Source organism: Nansenia antarctica (genome assembly GCF_963989245.1).
Source record: "Nansenia antarctica genome assembly, chromosome: 1".
Taxonomy (NCBI): domain Eukaryota; kingdom Metazoa; phylum Chordata; class Actinopteri; order Argentiniformes; family Microstomatidae; genus Nansenia; species Nansenia antarctica.
In genome coordinates this window covers 7,127,182-7,146,026 of record NC_137674.1, presented here as the reverse complement: position 1 = coordinate 7,146,026, position 18,845 = coordinate 7,127,182, and the positions used below count along the sequence as shown (strand labels likewise).

At 42.1% G+C, this 18,845-nt stretch overlaps 1 protein-coding gene across 2 annotated transcripts in view; it reads right to left on the bottom strand.

Moving 5' to 3' along the window:
• Positions 1-778: 778 nt before the first annotated feature.
• mertka (c-mer proto-oncogene tyrosine kinase a) overlaps positions 779-18,845 on the bottom strand; it is a 22,621-nt gene continuing 4,554 nt past the window's right edge. Inside the window, exons 5-20 of one of the 2 annotated variants that reach the window (XR_013937687.1) lie at positions 16,583-16,669; positions 16,329-16,444; positions 16,002-16,191; positions 15,033-15,178; positions 11,251-11,386; positions 10,559-10,709; positions 9,891-9,979; positions 9,697-9,792; positions 9,485-9,565; positions 9,201-9,293; positions 8,599-8,717; positions 8,354-8,463; positions 6,353-6,512; positions 3,642-3,778; positions 2,384-3,432; positions 779-896 (exon numbers count right to left, since the gene is read on the bottom strand). Coding sequence is in view for 1 of the 2 variants with exons in the window: in XM_080540220.1 (XP_080396346.1) it covers positions 2,988-3,432; positions 3,642-3,778; positions 6,353-6,512; positions 8,354-8,463; positions 8,599-8,717; positions 9,201-9,293; positions 9,485-9,565; positions 9,697-9,792; positions 9,891-9,979; positions 10,559-10,709; positions 11,251-11,386; positions 15,033-15,178; positions 16,002-16,191; positions 16,329-16,444; positions 16,583-16,669 (2,156 nt within the window). In the remaining variant the exon portion in view is untranslated. Of the gene's footprint in view, positions 897-1,959; positions 3,433-3,641; positions 3,779-6,352; positions 6,513-8,353; positions 8,464-8,598; positions 8,718-9,200; positions 9,294-9,484; positions 9,566-9,696; positions 9,793-9,890; positions 9,980-10,558; positions 10,710-11,250; positions 11,387-15,032; positions 15,179-16,001; positions 16,192-16,328; positions 16,445-16,582; positions 16,670-18,845 lie in introns of those variants that run through there. The other variant, XM_080540220.1, reaches the window with a different exon arrangement.

The window sequence follows — 18,845 nt, the reverse complement described above, 5'->3', positions numbered from 1 at the left end:
TGTTTATTAATGCCTGTGTGGTGTTTTTTGTTTTTTTAATGTTGACATTTTTGAGTTAGTAATTAATAAAATACAAAGGTTCCATCTCACAAAACATAATGGAATATCAAAACTTTGACGCTCAATATCTCTGAACTGCCCTAAACGGAGATAGAACCTTATCATTCTAAACTCACGATAGGCCTACACTAGTGTACTCTATTCAACTTCTCACCATACTCTCTTGGCATTTAAAAAAACAAAAAACAAAACAGTAAGAAGCTCCTTTTTCTATACTGGGATTTCATTTATGGAACCATCTGCCTCTGCATATTATTAAGCAAAGTGAAAACAAAGCCATCTTTAAAACAAAAGTGAAGTCATATTTATGGGACTAATGTTGGCTCACCCTTAAGAAAGGGGGGGGGGGGGGGTTCCGAGTTGTTTTGTTTCACTTTATGTTTCCATGTTGTGTGTTTTAATGCTGTGTGATGTGTTTTGTTTTATTTCACTTTTATGTTTCCATCGAGGACCACTTTGGAAATAAGTGTTTTAAATAATGCTTTTAAGTGCTATCCTCTGGACATTACTTAGTGTCCTGATGCTTGAATGATTCTATGTCAATTCCTAATAAAAAATCTAATCAAATCAAATCAAGCATCTTTGATGCCCTCTGTGTGGTTATTTGGTTCAGGGGAATGGCTCATTTTCTGAATAAGATCAAGGATGGCACACCATGAGTTTGCAATTGTTTATTGCACCATGAAAAGTCATGTGAATCACATTTTAGGTCAATATTCAACTGTCAATATGTGTGTTTAGGGTTGAATTTAAATCTGTATGGAACAGAATGAACTATTAAACCTTGTTAACATTCAGAGGACCATAGACATGTAGGGTGGACTTTGGTGGAGTACCTCATACCAGGCGCGGATCTATGGGTGGGCCTGGGTGGGCAGATTGACAGCTGGCCCACCCAGTCAGATTCATAAAAATACATATTTTCTAATAATAAAATATTTTTAAAGTTTAATTTTCACTAACTAACTGTAATGTGAATAGTTTTGTCTTGCGACCGTCATTGCCACCGGCTTGTGAAGAACTGGTAGGACTACACCGTCGGATCTGTCAGCCATGGAGGAACCAGCCACTCAACCAAAGCTGGTAACATTCCCTACTACCACTGTAATAGATGGGAAATCGCGCTCCTTCAGTAGAAATTGGTACGAGAAGTTCAAGTGGATGGAATATAGTAAAGAAAGAGACGCTATTTTTTGTAAAGTGTGTCGACATTTCCCAGAGGCGCACACGGAGTTCACTTTTATAAGAGATGGATACAAAAATTGGAAACGTCTCCGGCAGGCCTGTGACAAACACGAGTCTAGCAAGCCGCATGCTGTTGCCCTCACCAAGTTGGATGGGCAAAGCCATGGACCCCAAAGCCGTGGGACAGTGTTAAATCAAATGCACGGTGATGCCGTTTCATTCATAGAGCGAAACCGGCAACACGTTAAAGTTGTGTTAGACATTGCTATGTTGTGTGCCAAGTTGGAAATTCCACTTAGAGGTCACAGAGAAACGGAAGAGGCGCTCAATAAAGGTAATTTCTTGGAGCTATTCAAGTTCATGTCAAAATATGATCCAGAAATTGAAAATAGACTGAAGGAACTGCCTCGAAATGCCACGCTCCTAAGCCATCACATTCAGGATGAGCTGCTTGAGGCTGCAGCCTCACTGCTAATTCGAAAGATAAAGTCTGAACTGCATGAGCAATCCACATATTATGCCATACTTGCGGATGAGTATAAAGATCTATCCAAGCGCGAGCTAGTTGCTGTCTGTATTCGATTCATTCATGGAGGGGTAATTAAAGAACGAGCAGTAGGCTTTGTGGAAACTGCGGAATTGTCTGCTCAAGGAATATCACAGAGGATCCTAGTGTGTATTCGTTCATTTATTTGTTCATACATTCATTTATGTACCTATATATTTATTGTTAATTCTGTCAGACTTGGTCCTCCATAGTTGATGGTTATTGGTTAATTCATTGAATTGCGTGCGCTTGAATGCCTTGCGTGTGTGTATTATAATAACTTGTTTGGCTGTCCGTTGCATTGGGTAGACAGGTACTTTATTTATTTTCTGTTCGTTTCATGGTCTGCATAGTGATCTCCTCCAGTCCCTGCGAATATTTTGCGTGTGTGCATGCGTGTTGGTCGTACCCAAATGTTTCGAGCACCCACGGGTAGAAACATAAATCGGCGCCTATGATCGCGAGCCCGGTTGTGTTCCATCCATCTGGCTGCTCATACATAGGTCTAAAACGTGCGGTGATGAGTTTCACTCAGGCCCACCCAGATTTTTCCAGGCCCACCCATCAGCCACTTTCTGTATCCGCCACTGCCTCATACATACTTCATATGCACATTTCCATTTAAAAATACTTTGATATAAAGGTAATATCTATTTAAAAAATACTTCGCTATAAACACATTTTCAAATAAACATTACATTTGAATGCAAAAGTCAAATCGGCAACAGATTGTAATGGGAGTGCAATACTGACTTACAACAGTGGCTGGCCGAAAGTACACTTTGTTCACAGTTTTCAATATGCTAATGCTGAACTTCATTCTTGAGCAAAGCTTTCTTCATTGGAAAAGGTATGAGACGTGCATCTCTTGTAGTTTAAACACAAACATGTATAGCTACAGTAGTGGTAACCATATCCATTTGAGGTAAAATAGCCACTGGAATACTGGTCACAATTACTTCAATGCAAAACATACAGAATAGGATATAGATAGACAAGCAAATAACACTGTTACACACACCACACAAGACAATACTGCTTATGATCCAAAGTAACACTTGCACTATAAATATTTGAGTCAGTTTCCTAGGTGTCCTCAACAGAACTTGGTGCTGGAAGGTATTCTGGACCTCATGAACCATGGGAGAGCTTTTCATTTCAAGTTCTAATCCCTGGGTGTTCCCATTTAGAGCCTTTAGAGCAACAGTGTTGTGTCACAAGAGTGTTGCTCCATCCCAGTGACATCAGCAACTGTATGACCATTGGCTCCACCAAAGCCTTCACTCAATAGAGGCGTGTCCATGGCTGCTGTGGATCTTAAGGCGGCGCTTTCAGAGGTGATGACCACAACGTAACGATCATCGTCGTCATCCCTCATGCTCTCATGGATGTCTGCCGTAACCAGCGGGTTGGCTGGCGTCTGGCGGCTGCAGGAAGGGGAGGAGCTAAAAAGGGGATAGTCCATGTGGATCTCTGCCTCAGGGTCCTCCTCGGGGAAGCTGGTGTTGATGTAGATGATGTCCTCCCTGCTCGAGGCCTCTGGGAGCTTCTCCGTGAGCAGCTCCAGCATCTCCCGCACTTGGGGGAAGTAGGGGCGGTCCAGTGGATCAACCCTCCAGCAGCTGTACATGATCTCATACCTGGATAAGTGACGATAAGCCGTGTAAACTTGTATTCAGACTACATTTGCTTAATGTTGATTTTACTAGTAAACCCTCTGTGGTTGACAGAAAATGACATATGTTTGGACACCATTCCGTTGGAACTTGACTTCCTGTTCGTAGCATTATGTCCACCCACCCACCCACCCCTCCAAATCCAAACATCTAGACAGAGGACACACACTCACAGCTCATCCAGACAGTCTGTTGGTTGTTTCAGCCTGTGCCCCTCCAGAAGGTAGTCATAAATCTCCTGGTTCTGGATGCCAGGGTATGGTGTCATCCCTCGTGTGGCTATCTCCCACATGGTCACACCAAACGCCCACTGCAAGACACATGGGTTAAGCTAAAGTAGCTTCCATTATGGTACTATTTCATGTATCATATTACAAGGCTCATTTTTGTTGTCAATTGGATGCGACAAGCTGTATAGGGAACATAGGAAGTATATACAGTATATAAGGTGCTACCTAAAATGTTGTGAGAAAATGCATATCATCTGTTAAACAACAAACTCTGGTGACTTTTGATGGGAGTATAACGTAGTGGTAAGTGTGGATGAAAAGCATGAAATATCGTGTCTCAGTTAAATGACACAAAGCCTACAGCTGACTTACCCGAGTGCAACCGATAAACAGCTTTGATCACAAGAGTGTTGCATATGTTTGTCAGTGTGTCAATCCCAACACATCCAAACCGGTGCTACAATCTAGAGCCTATGACAATGTGCACCACTACACAAAGTGATTGTGTAGAGGGATTCTGGGTGTCAGCCTTGATCAATGTGTATAACTATTTGCAGTGGAATGAGCCAGGCGGACATCCTGAAGAAGTCACACCCTTCCCAAATGTATATAACTATTTGTAGTTGAATGAACCTGGCAGTCATCCTGAAGAAGTCACACCCTCAGAAGTTTTCAATGCCTTTGTGATTGTTCTGTGCCTGAGGAAATCGTATCCTGGCCATTCCGTTGCGATTGTGATGTATCTCACACCCTGTCCTTTGTTGAGAATGGTATTTAAGAAGAGGGGCAGCGTTATTCTTGGAGTTTTGGGTTAGGCCGTACACACAGTCATGTGTTGCTTCTAAACTGTTAAGTTGGTTATTTTGTTGATACTCTATTCTGATTTAAAACTGCACGACATAATCGTGTTTACCGTCAATGTCTAATGTTCACATGCATTGATAATGAGACGTAGAGAGTGTCATCAGCTTCAGCTATTGGTCTGAGCGTAAACCCTGATTTATCTTAACTTGAGGGAATGCTGAAATAGTATTTTGGGTATTCTTAACGGAATCTAGGATCCGATATGATAAATTGTCTGTCACACAGGGATGAGCAAAGCATTGTCAGCGTCTTTGAGCCTCGGAAAAGCGCTATATAAATCTAATGAATTATTATTATTAATTATTATTATTATTGTCAATCCTTATTAACCATGAAATGTCTTTTGGAGTCAGATATAACGTAATATTAAAGTTGCGTAAGTTGATCATGTGACTACTTCTGATCTGTTCACTTTGCTTCTCTGGTGTATCTATTCTGATTACCTAATCGTATTTGAATCTTACGATGAGCTGTTGTAAGGAGCCAATCTCATCAGACCATGCCAAACATCTTGATCAATATTATGTTTCGTGTATGTGATTTGCTTGTATCGACGTAGCTTGTTTGCAGAAAGCTGTTTCCTAGGGACGTCTGGTTGCCTCCTCCCTGAGGGTATCTGAGCAAGCACAGTGGGTATTGATTAACACCCACGCTGGACTGGAATAGTGATGCTGCTGACGCTCAACTCCATCGTAGGGAGCAGTTCTCTGTGGAATGGGTGGTTCTTGAGGTGTCAAAACTGCGATGTCATCAGTTCAGTTTCACTAAGATGAATGATGGGTGGTGGTCTCTTTATCAACAGCTCCTAATTTAAATACTGCGGTTGTGAGGATGATATAAAGGCAGAGGTCAGGGATCAGTTCTTTCTCTTGTTCCTGGGTCCTGTAGTGAGGTTGTCATCATGTTGTAAGTATTAGTGTTGTGATAACCGTTGGTCATCTCTCTCTCTCTCTCTCTCTCTCTCTCTCTCTCTCTCTCTCTCTCTCTCTCTCTCTCTCTCTCTCTCTCTCTCTTTCTCTCGTTATTCTCTGTACTAGAATGTAACAGTTCTCTATTAAGTATTTGCCTTAATAGATGTATATGTTACGGTACATGTGGGAACACGGTACATGTGGGAAAACTAGGGTTAGGGTTAGGTGCTAGGGTGCTACGGTTAAGGTTAGGGTTAGGGATAGGGATAGGATTAGGGTTAGGGTTAGACATGCCAGCATGTACCAAGTCGACGTAGCACCTAACCCTAACCCTAGTTTTCCCACATGTACCGTATTCCCACATGTACCGTAACATATACATCTAAGTATACATTATTATTAAAGCCTCATCTGATTCATTTTATTTGACCTTTCTGCCACTAAATAAGCACAGTCTCAACAATTATTTGCACATAGTGATATTTACATTGGAGTCAGATTATCAGTATTAGATATATTAAGCTATTAAGAAAATATAGCCAAAAGTCTCTCTCTAAATGTAACTGCGGAAACAGATTTTAGATTAATTCGGTCTACAATTGCATATAGTGAGAGAGAGCAACATAATGTGAGATGCAGTAAGGTGAACACCTCACATTTCAGCTATTTGTCTCGATTCCGACAATAACAGAAGATAACCTCCCCTCCCTCCTTTATGTACCCAGTGAAAATGTTGCCATGTTATCAGAAAACAACCTAGTGTTACTAGAATAACAGCACTTTCTCTTTCTCTCTGACACATTAAGATGCATTCCCGCAATCTGTACAAAAGTGAAGTGATAGAAATGATACTAGCGAATGGAGGTTTGAAGAACTTACCACATCACTCTTTATGGTGAAGACTCGGTCTGCCAGACTCTCTACTGCAATCCATTTCACAGGCATTTTGGCTATTCTGCCTTGCCTATAGTAATCCCCACTATAGATCTTCTTAGATAAGCCAAAGTCTGCCACGCACACGGTCATGTCATCACGCAACCTGTAGGACCAGGACATTTCTTTTTTAGAAAAACACAGGATGAACATTTGCAAATCCTCAATGAATAACCATCAATCATGTCAGGATCAATGCGTCTACATAAAGTCTGTATGTACAGTAAGTTTAGTTATGTATTTGTACGTGTGTATGTTAGTCGATGTTTTTTTTTACTTGGCTTAGGGTTAGCATGTAACACCAAGAAAAACTCTTAGCAAACATTTCTTGTATGGCAATACAGGTTTCTTATTCTGATCTTCACCGATACTTGAACTATTTTCTCCAAACTACGCATTTTATTCATCCGCCATGATAGTGGGAACAAGCATAGGCAGTGCTCGGCCCCTCAAGTCAGCAGAGCACACTTACCGCCCAGCTTTGGAAGGTCTATTTCTCTGTTTTTGAGAGGAGCTAGATACACTACAGAGCCAAAGGTTTGTGGACACCCTTTCTAATTAGTGGGTTTGGCTGTTTCAGCCACACCTACTACTAACAGGTGCATAAAAGCAAGCACACAGCCATGCAATCTCCATAGACAAACATCGGCAGTAGAATGGGTCGTACTGAAGAGCTCAGTGACTATCAACGTGGCACAGTCATAGGATGCCACCTTTCCAAGTCAGTTCGTCAAATTTCAGCCTTGCTAGAGCTTCCCCTGTCAACTGTAAGTGTTGTTATTGTGAAGTGGAAATGTCTAGGAGGAGAAATAGCTTAGCCACGAATTTGGTAGGCCACACAAACTCACAGAACGGGCTCGCCGAGTGCTGAAGCACGTAGCGTGTAAAAATCATCTGTCCTCGGTGGCTACACTGACTACCGAGTGACACTCTCACACTCACTACTACTTCCAAACTGCCTCTGGAAGCAACGTCAACACAAGAACTGTTCTTTGGGAGCTTCATGAAATGGGTTTCCATATCTGAGTAGCCGCACACAAGCCTATCACCACATGTGCCAAAGCCCACCACCATCAGACTCTCCAGTGGAAACAGTTCTCTGGAGTGATGAATGACGCTCCACTATCTGGCAGTCGGACAAAGGAATCTGGGTTTGGCGGATGCCAGATGAACACTATCTGCCCATAGTGCCAACTGTAAAGTTTGGTTGAGGAGGAATAACGGTCTGTGGCTGTTTTTCATGGTTTGGGCTAGGCCCCTTAGTTCCAGTGAAGAGGAATCTTAATGCTACAGCACACAATGACATTCTAGAGAACTGTATGCTTAGAACTTTGTGCCAACAGTTTGGGGAAGGCCCTTTCCTGTTTCAGTATGACAACGCCTGCATTCACACAGCAAGGTCCATAATGTTTTGCAGAGTTTGGTGTGGAAGAACTTGACTGGCCTGCACAGAACCATGACCTCAACCCCATTGAACACCTTCGGGATGAATTGTAACACTGAGTGCGAGCCAGGCCTTCTCATCCAACATCAGTGCCCAACCCTACTAATGCTCTTGTGGCTGAATGGGAGCAAATCCCGCAGCCATGTTCCAAAATCCCGTGGAAAGAGAAGAAGAGTGGAGGCTCTTACGCCCATGATTTGGAATGAGATGTTCAACAAGCACATATGGGTGTGATGTTCGAGTGTCCACATACCTTTGGCCATGTAGTGTAGTTGTTGTACTTCAAACTACAACTTAGTAAACTATTAATTGTATTGATGAATTCATCTGACTCTGGGTAGGTAGAATAAACGAATGCCAAAATGTTGAACTATCCCTTTATACCACCCTCTCTGCACTGTCGCCAAGATATCTGATTGCAGTTGCCAGCCTACATGAATCATTAACACTGTGATTAGTACATGCTACACATTGTGTAACAAAGGTCAGGGGGGAAAACCTACATGCAGTTGCGCGCAGCCAAATCACGGTGCAGAAAGCTTCGACCACTGAGGTACTCCATACCCATGGCAATGTCAATCATGAACTTCAGAAGTGTCTGAGTCGGCAGGAACTGAATGAGGAGACACAATTATCATTAATTATTACAAGGGATTACAAGGACTACCACTCAAATCAAGAAACTAAGTCCCTGCATCACAAAGCGTCCGCACACGGAGGCTCGCCAGACACCTAGCAGATAGCTCACCAGTGGGCTGTCCCCAAGACGTGAGCGCAACAGGAAGCTGTGGAGGTCTCCGTATCTCATGAACGGCAGGATGACCATGGGCTTGGGGAAGTGCCCAGAGCCTATCTCCAAACACACACCTGATAGGAGATGGACGCATTAACAGATGGTATTCAAAGCAAGGTCATGAAGCAAGCCACTATGGTGGATACAATGAATGAATGAATGAATGGTCTTTATTGTCATTGCTATAGTACAGGTACCAAACAACGAAATTTGGGAGGGGTGGCTCCCCTGGTGCTAGGAAAGAAAAAAAAAAAACTAAAAAAACAAGAAGGGAAAGGAGCTGGTTTACATAAATAAAGGCTATGTACACTATCCACTATACTATACTGTACAGATAAGACGACTAGGGTTGTCATATTGCACATAGTGTTATTGCACATTCATTTAAAGTGTCGCAGTTTGCAGGCTTGAAATGTACACATTTGTGCCTCAGCACTACACCTGATTTCTCTTTTTCAATCCAGCAGCTACAAGTAGTAACTCTAGACTAAGCTCAATTAAAAGTTGCAATTGACTTGAAAAACGACATGGAACCAGGGTAATCGATTGCATCCTACCCAGTAGCCTGATGACATTAGGGTGGTGGAAATCCTTCATACAGGCAGCCTCATTCAGGAACTCCTCTATCTCCCTCTGGGAGAAGTTATCCACTATGACAAAGAGTTACAGGAAACGTTATCTTCCTTTTACTTCCATGAACACAGACAGCATGTATCATTTATCAACTATCTAGGGTATTATATAGAGAGGCTAATGGAGAAAAATCCTTCTGACATGAATGAATGGACATCTTTAGCTAATGACCCATATAAAAAGTAAATCAATCAATTATTAAACTTACGTTTCATGGTCTTCACTGCCACTTTCTCCGATGTTCCATCCGTCTTTTTTAAATGTCCCTCCACCACTGAGCCAAACTCACCTGCTCAACCGTGTTTAAATTAGTTAAGAGAAATGGGCACATTTAACACATGTTTTTCATCACAGAATACCATCTATAATGTAAATAGATGAATTGTTTCATGCAACATTGTGGAACGGTTGTGCCCTCACCCTCTCCAAGAATCTTCCCAATGGAGAGCAAGTTCCTCATGACCATCACATCCTGAAGTTTAGCTTGGAGCTCGCCACTGACACCAAGGTTAGCAACTGGGGAGGAACATCGAGAAGGGAACATTGAGTATATGATGTTACGGGTTATGGGTGAACATTTTGACCATCAATATACAGTATATTAAGGAACATACGTGTAATTTCGATGGCTGATCGGTTGTAAGACCTTTGCGGCCTGTATTGGACAATGGGCTGTAGTTTGTCTCCACTTCCAAACATCTGCCTGCAGAGGGAGACAGTGAGAAACCAAATAAGCGAAAAATATCCTTCAGTGTGAGTCAGTAACATCCATAAGAGCTATTATTTTTTAGGTTAACCCAAAAATTAATCTTGAGCAGGAAGCTTTATGAGTCGATGCTTTTCCTGTCTCGAGAGACAGTTATTGTTTGTCAGTTTGAGAGGCCGGCCTGTGACGCACTCTTATTGGTATCCTGAATGGTAAGACTGAGTCAGAGTTTTCTTAATGAATTCCAGAACACAGACAGCTGCACAAATTCTTTAGCAATAAGCTGAGCACAGCTTTGGCCTCAGGTGGAGAGGCTGATTGAAGAGGAAGCCAGGCTGCTTTATTGACAAAGCCTCCGGATGCACAGAGTAACTTTACCCCTCCTGCAACGAGCAATACACACTTCCACTGAGGAAGGGCACACTGAGTTACACCGTTTCCACTGACCAACTTTACAATACAAAGATACTCAGTTAATTGCTATTATAGTTGGTAGCAACAGCTGCACAGACAGGACAGATCAAAGTTGATGCAAGGACAGTGATTCATAAGGACAAGACAGGCAGGAAAACGTACCCAAAGTGTGTGTCTAGGATTCTGCTGCGCACACATATAGCCACCCAGAGGACAAGCAGCAGTAAACAGAAGCCGCACACCACACCCAGCACGATGTAGACAGAGTCGGACCCTCTGACCTCTGGACTGGAGGACGGTGACATAGGCCAATCTGGGGAAGCACGACGCAAACACGATCAACGTTGATCAAACACTTGGATGATGGTAGAAAATAGAAGGAAATAGTCATATACAGTAGAAAATGAAAATGAACCGTGCTAATGTTTTCCCACATAGTATGCTTACCATAACATGTATTAATTAATCTTAATCGGCTCATTTTAAAGTAGGATGTTGAATGCTGATTAGACACACACACACACACTCAGTCAGCCTTAGAATGGTTGCTGACGTGTCCCGATTATGAGGATCTCTCTACAATCTGACCGCAAGTGTCTCAGTTTAGGAGTGTCATTAAAATCAAGGGAGTAGCCAAGCTGAGATCATGACAACAAGGAAATGAATGAGTCTGAAATTATTGTGTTGCAATCCAGCATTAAAAAACTCATCCGCTCAACTCGGATACCGTAGCATTATGATTGTCCCAATGAAGCAATGGCCTTTCATAGCTGATCGAGTATTGAGCTGTGTTTATTGAGTTAACTGTTGCCAGTATGAATGATGGGAGATAAACAAGGACGGCTACTACTCACTGTTCTCTGGCACAAACAGCGAGACCTGTGGACTTGGCATCCCACTGCCTGCCTGTGTGCAGGCTGCCACCTGAACACTGTACGTGGTGTTGAAGTCCTGCAGCATCACATAGGCTGCATTGGTGTAGCTGTGGATCTGAAGAATACAACATAATATTAGAGAGGTCTGTTAAGGTGGATACGTTGAGGGGAGACTACACTGCACTACACTGCTCTGTCTTAAATAGGCTGTGTGTAGATTATAGTTCTATAGTTTCTGGTCCCTATGCCAGTTGAAGGCATAGGGAAGGGATAGTGGTGGTCTAGTGGATAGTGAGTTGGACTTGTGATCGGAAGGTTGTGAGTTCAAATCCCGCCTGACACCACACCACTACTAGTGTGCCCTTGAGTAAGGCACTTAGCCCTCAGTTACTCCAGGGGGAATGTCCCTGTAATTCGTAATTGTAAATCGCTTTGGATTAAAAGCGTCTGCTAAATGGCAAAATTATGAAGGCAAACATCATTTGTGATATAGGTAATTCCTGAGCCCAGGGTTCCCACACCTTCTGAAACATCAAATTCAAGCACCTTTCAAGCACCTTTCAAGGACTTTCAAGACTCAATTCCCTCAAATTCATGGACCCAACACGGCATAGTTTGAGACAGAACTAGTTGACGAGCTAAGTAAAAAAAAATGTAATATATATTTTTTTTTAGGGAGAGAGAGAGAGAGAGAGAGGGGAGAATTCAAGCACTTTCAATGACCCATGTCTATTTTCTCAAACTTTTAAGACCTTGATTTTCTTTCTCAAATTCACAAACTTTCAAGGACCCGTGGGAACCCTGGTAATTGCTGAGCCTGTCTGGACAGTCCCTGGTCTGTTAATACTGGAGGTGGAGAGCAGGGTTTCATAATTGGGTCACCACGTCAGAGCACAGCTCAGCACTAATAAAAAGGAAGAGGACAGACGTTCGGGCCTGAACTGGTGTGCAGACAAGAGATGAGTTGGGGATCACGTGACAGATGAAGACCTTCATTGCACAACGCTCCATGTCAACATCTAGGGTTCCTCTCACCACATGCTGACAGTGTGACTTGCTGTACAGAAGACTCAGACCCATGATCTTCTCTCTCACTGGCACTGGCATTTCAGACCGAAAACATTATCTAGACGGATGTACGCAATCACAAAAGAGGACAAATGGCACTTTCCTGTCTTAAAATAAAAACTACAAACGCAAATGTTCTACTCAGGTTGTATCAAATGTGGCAGTCGGCGGCAGTAATAGCTCAAACTGACAGTAGAAGTTAAACAAAGTGCATTCAAATATGAATAATAATAATAATAATAATAATAATAATAATACATTAGACTTATATACTGCTTTTCTAGACACTGAAAGACGCTTTACAAACTGAAATGACATATCTCAAATCTCATCTCACTGTAAAAAGCTTGTAAGGTGCTTCTGGAAAATGACTCTCTTGGAAACAGCTGTTTGACTTATCAGTTTGGCTGATGGGTAGAACAGCTGATCCTAGCATACCAGAACTGGGCATTACACACACTTCCAGTTACTGCTGCTGTCGTTGTTACGCCTTTGTGTATGATGATGTAGAGGTTTGACTAGGACAGCACATCGTTATTATTTATCTATTGTTGTATTCGTTTCCATTCATTCAGTGATGACTCAAGGACTCATGCTGGATAGAGAGAAAACACAACAATGTTTCACACCGTCAGCTTCCTGTAACTGTGACACAGGCCGGAAGGAAAGGAAACACGCCATTGTACTAGACAGCACTGGAGTGTAGTCATACAATCATGCCTGCTACACAAACCCTCTTGGGTAACATTCATTAGTTATCTAATAATACCAGTTGCCATATAGTACATATCAAGTCATCGATACAGTCTGAATTTAATATATGAGATGAGTAACAGTTGATCTGCCAAAATATGCACAACATTTTAGACAATGGCGCCGAGGTCTGGGAACGTGTGAACCATGGGACTCAACATGCCATCAAAGAAATGGTAAAATATCTCTAGAAAAAGCTTGAACATTTCGATGTCTAGACATAATCCTTACATGGGTTTGTCCAAGATGGCGGCGCTCTACCCAGTAGCGCGGCTCGGAGTGGCTTCTACACTGGTGTTTCTTTATGTTTGTAAATACATTTGTATGTACACTTTTATTTTAGTACTTATAGGGAACAGTTGTGTAAATAGTCTCCTTACCTTCTTGTGATTTTACGCATCTATGCTTTTTCTAAAATGTGTTTTCTTTTTCCTTTCCTAACACCAGGGGAGCCACCCCTCCTAAATTTCGTTGTTTGGTACCTGTACTGTAGCAATGACAAATAAAGTCCATTCCATTCCATTCCATTCCATTCCATAAAACTAGAGAGAAACTCCATTCCATAGGTTGAGAACATTTGTGGACTAGATTTATCAAAAAGGGTTGTTGTCCAACCATCTCTTGAGAATGGACAGGCCATACGGAACAGTTTGAAACACTGTACAGTACAGGACTGGCCATGAACTCTCTTTTAGTATTACAATACCAGCGAGACTCTGACCAAAGAATATCCAGAAAAGGCGTTACTTTAAGGATATCCAAAAAAGACATTCCCTGCATTGCTACAGAGAGGGGATGTTTATTCAAGGGGGGAGTAGAACATGTTTGTTCATAATGGAGAATGGAGAAGTCGAAGTAGATTTGGAAAACGGTCAAAAGCAGGATCAACTACAGGCCATCTGACCATCTCAGTTCTACAAACACTTTCTCAGTAGTGACACAATATGAAACTGAAATGATTAACATCTTCTGCCATTCTGTCATTGTTCTAGACCAGGGGTCGGCAACCTTCACTATCGAAAGAGCCATTTTTAAAAGCTAAATCTGTTTGGAGCCACAAAACATATTTGAACTTTATAATGAAGGTAACACAGCCTATTAAGTCTAAATTAGCAAACTCAGTCCTTTACGGAACGATAAAAACATAAAAACATAAAAACAAGTGCAATACAATAACAATAAAAAAGAATTAATCAATAAATAAATGCTGCCTCTCCACTTTTGGTGCCCACTCTTGGTTTTACGCATACGAGTACTCTGCAGTGGGCTATTTATTATTATTTGGTGCGTTAACCTTCTTGATGCAACCCACAGTGAAACGTAAGCAGCTTTCGATCCAACCGCTTCTGTAGTAAAGTCTCAAACCCCTTCTGGGTTTCTCTCATACTGGGAACCCCAACTGTAGTCACTGACACCATGTGGCTGGTGTTTATTTATTTGTCTTTTAAACAGTTCACAACAGCCTCACAAATGTCCTCCCCCTGTGTTTGGCCTTTCAGCGGTATCAACTCAATGATTTCTTCCTGTGGCCCATCAGAGTTCACATACCTGCATAGGAGTGCTGTCTGCTCAATATCGTTCACATCGCTTGACTCATCGCAGGCAATTGCGTAGCATGCTGGAGCTTCAATGTTCTGAACTATCTCAGTTTTGTTTTTGAAGTCTGAGAATAGATGCTCTGATATTTTAATAAACGGTTAACGCACAATTTAGTTGCCGAAATATGAAAACATTCTTTTAAATTCGGTGTATAGGCTACACATTTTTACAATTGGAGAATGTAAGAATCACTTACAACAAGGACCGTTATTCATTTCCATATAATTTGTGGTCAAAGCCACAGGGAGCCACCGGAGATGGGCAAAAGAGACCACTGTTGTAGACATATCTGAATAAATTAAACATGTTTGTGGAAGTGAGAGTATTTTCCAAGTATTCACCTTGTTCACCTGCATCCCATGCTTCACGATGACATCATAGCCACGTAGGATCCCGTTGATTTTGTCTGGGGGTGGAGTCCTCCATTGGATCACCAGCATCGACTCATTCTGCTGAACAGTGACATTCTGGGGGTAAACTGACGGCACTGAAACAGGAACAGGAAGGGGAAAGAAAGGGGCAGAGGGTCACATACCACCACTATCACATACCACGACTACAAGCCTCAAATATGTCATCTCTGATACTTCTCTATAGTGATACTATTCCCCTGAAATGTAGTGTCGTATACAGTTCAAACTAGACGATCACCATAGAAATTAAGTCATGGAAATCAAGGAAAAGACTGAGGCCATGTTTGGGTCAGCCATTTTCCACGACATTGGAACGTTTCTGGCAAGATCTGTTCACAAATATATCCCCAACGGTGGCATTAGGGGAGGAAATAATAAGCCGCCCCACCCAGTAAGAAGTACTGCATGCTTTCTCCATGAGAACGCTCCTGCTTCCTATGTGGCCTCTCAGGAAAGCTCAAGAGATATTCTGGATGTGACGCACGTTTCATAAAGGGAACCCCCTGTCAGTTTAGAGTCAGGTGATAGTAGTTCACAGAGCTAACTTTCATTATTGTGCTTACAGAGGAGTCCCTTCCTATGATTTCCTTGACCATTACAACTCTGCTGTCAGATGATGAGGTCATGTCATAAAGTTTATTTCCAAACAGGAAAATGCAAGAAACATGTAATCTGATAACTCTCAATATCTGATGAGGTGAGGGAGCAAGACAGAGTACAGAGGTGCTTATAAAAAAGTAGACCCCCTAAATACCGTACATTGCTTATAAAAAGGTAGACCCCCTAAATACATTGCTTATAAAAAGGTAGACCCCCTAAATACATTGCTTATAAAAAAGTAGACCCCCTAAATACAATGCAACCGGCAGACTGGAACCGTGCAGTGGAGGTACCCACCTCCCTCAGTGGTGTTGCTCTGGACCCAGGTACTGACAGGGGAGGGGCCCACCTCGTTGCTGCAGGACACACTCATATTGTACCAGGTCATGGCCTGCAGCCCGCTGACATTACACTGGTACGGTGGCACTGTGGCGTTGACGAACCTAGTGATTGTGACCTCTCCTTTTCTCCGGCTTACTTCTTTTACCTTGAACAGAGTAAGATTGACGATTGATGTTTTATCACAACTATAGAGATATTTCTAACCCCATTGATTTACATTGGTACATGGGGACACAGCATTCAACTGGTCTCTTCATACATGAAAAGAAGTGAGAGGCTTACCCTGATGTGGCAGACGGTGACTGGGGAGTAGCCGTCGTGTCCAGCAGTCCATCTCAGAACCAGTTTATTGGATTCCCGTTCTGTCACAGTGACCTCCGAGACAGGATCGGGACAGACTACAAACAGCATACAAACCATCAACACAAATATTGTGGTGTACAGATTTAAATTTCAGTTGTCTAAATGTGGGCTTTAACTTGTCAGTTCTGCTTGACTGTTCAATTTGTGTAAGGATACTTTGGTGTCCACATCACCTTTAATGTTAATGTTTGCTTCCCTGGAAGTGGTGACACCCCTCTGGTTGTTAGCCTCGCAGCTGAATCGGGTGTGCTTATCCACGCCTACAGATGAGGTGTGACACAGAAACACCATTATACAGAGGAATATAAGCAAATATTATCAAAACATATTAAAAGGATTACAGTACAGAGCACTAAATGGCACTAGAAATAGTTTATGGTCCTGGTAACATTCATGCTTCTGCCACAGACGGACAAAGACAAAGAGCATTTCTCTGTCTGTGATTTGATAAAATACCCTTCTCATTTTCTCTTCCTCCGACAAGATTTGATATCTCATTTCACTTTCTCCCACTTTCTCCCACCTTAAACCATGAAAGTGAATGCCAGTGCTAGTGAATGCCAGTGCTAATAATATATCTATATATAGATATAATAACAAAATACAAGCCTACATGTCGTGGGTAAAGTTCAAGGTGAGTCATCCTGAAAAAAGAAAGAATGCACTGTGCCAGCTAGGTTGTGTTATTCACTAATGAATGAATGAATGGTCTTTATTGTCATTGATATAGTACAGGTACCAAACAACGAAATTTGGGAGGGGTGGCTCCCCTGGTGCTAGGAAAAAAAAAACTAAAAACAAGAAGGGAAAAGAGCTGGTTTACATAAATAAAGGCTATGTACACTATCCACTATACTATAAAAATAAAACACTGTGCTGTACTCTATGCTATGCTATACCTATTCTAACATTTCCTATCTCTGAACCTTATGTACCCGAGGGTTGTCATATTGCACATAGTGTTATTGCACATTCATTTAAAGTGTCGCAGTTTGCAGGTTTGAAATGTTCACAGTTGTGTTTCAGTGTTGCACTTGATTTCAATCTAGTAGCTGCCATCAAATTGTCTAGATTGTCCAGGGCCTAGAACCTAGGTCTTTGCTGTGTTCAGGGCCTGAATGGCCCTGGGGTAGAAGCTGAGCTTCAGTCTGTTTGTCCTTGCGAACATGGTCCTGATGATTAATGATTAATACGGTGTAACAGGTGTATCCAGTAGTTCCAGTAGTGTACTACCAGCTAACTGACATTCAGCGCATTTCCACTTTGCACCAGCTTATGTACTGGCCCAACATCAGTCTCAATGCCTGGGCTCTTTCCCCTGCCACACAGTACCAGTCATTAAACAGCTCTAGCGCTGTCCTTCTCGCGTAGGTCTGAGATGTCAGCTGCATAATGTCCCTTTTGTGTTCTTTTTTTTTCCCACTGTCCATGCTCGGAAACCTTTCCACAATGCACTTCTTACTTCAGCCCATGAAAGCAAACTGGAAACAGCTTGGGTTGCTTTGTTTACGTTCCTCTGAATACCTAATGAGCCTCATTCTGGAAGAGGGTGTCAGGATAAGGAGCCCTCTACTTCTCACAGGACAAACATTGACATTTCAAATGAGTGTTTGTGCAAATAAATGTTGGATATATTATCGGTAACGTCTTCATTGACCAATTTCTAAAATTCTATAATCTTTATGTTAGCCGTCAATTGATCGCCCTCATATTCAGTAACTTTGGATACAATTCCGATGTATGTTTATTAAGGTCCTATAAAGCCTTAAGACAATACAACACTGCTATGCTAACGGCTCACGATTGTTTTCGCAAGTGAGATCGTAAGTAAATACTTCCAGCAGAATTAAAGCTGTTCAAACAAATAAACAGACCTCCCTTTCCCCAAGCAGGAGGGGGAAAACAGACTTGTGCTCTACAGAACATATTGCATGCAGGCCAGTGTACGGTCACACAGAAAGTTACCCAATCTAGGACACTGGTTTGGTAGAGCTCAGAAAACGACAACATAGCAAATTTAGTAAACAACACCATTGCCAGCACCCTACTGAAGTCTGAAGAGAAGAGATGGCCCTCAGAGGGTGTCTCAACTCACAGCCCATTTAACATAAGAATAGAGTCAAGAGGCAGTAAAAGAGGTCAGCCAGTCTTGCCTTGTCCACATTCACTTTTTGGTTCACAACAATTTTTAGCTTAACTTTTTCAGTTAAAAACAAAGCATATGAATGGGAAAGAAACCTAGTGACCATTCTAAGCGAACCACGTGGAGAATGGTCTGAGAATTCCAGTAAATACACAGTGAGTGGGTAGGAGCAAGCCAAATGTATGATCTGTTATGTGCCCTGGAAGTCTTACATTGTGGTAAGGCAGTCTGCAATCATCAGGTTTGGGAGTGTGCCATTATACTAGGGCCTAGGCCTTCTCAAATGGCCATGT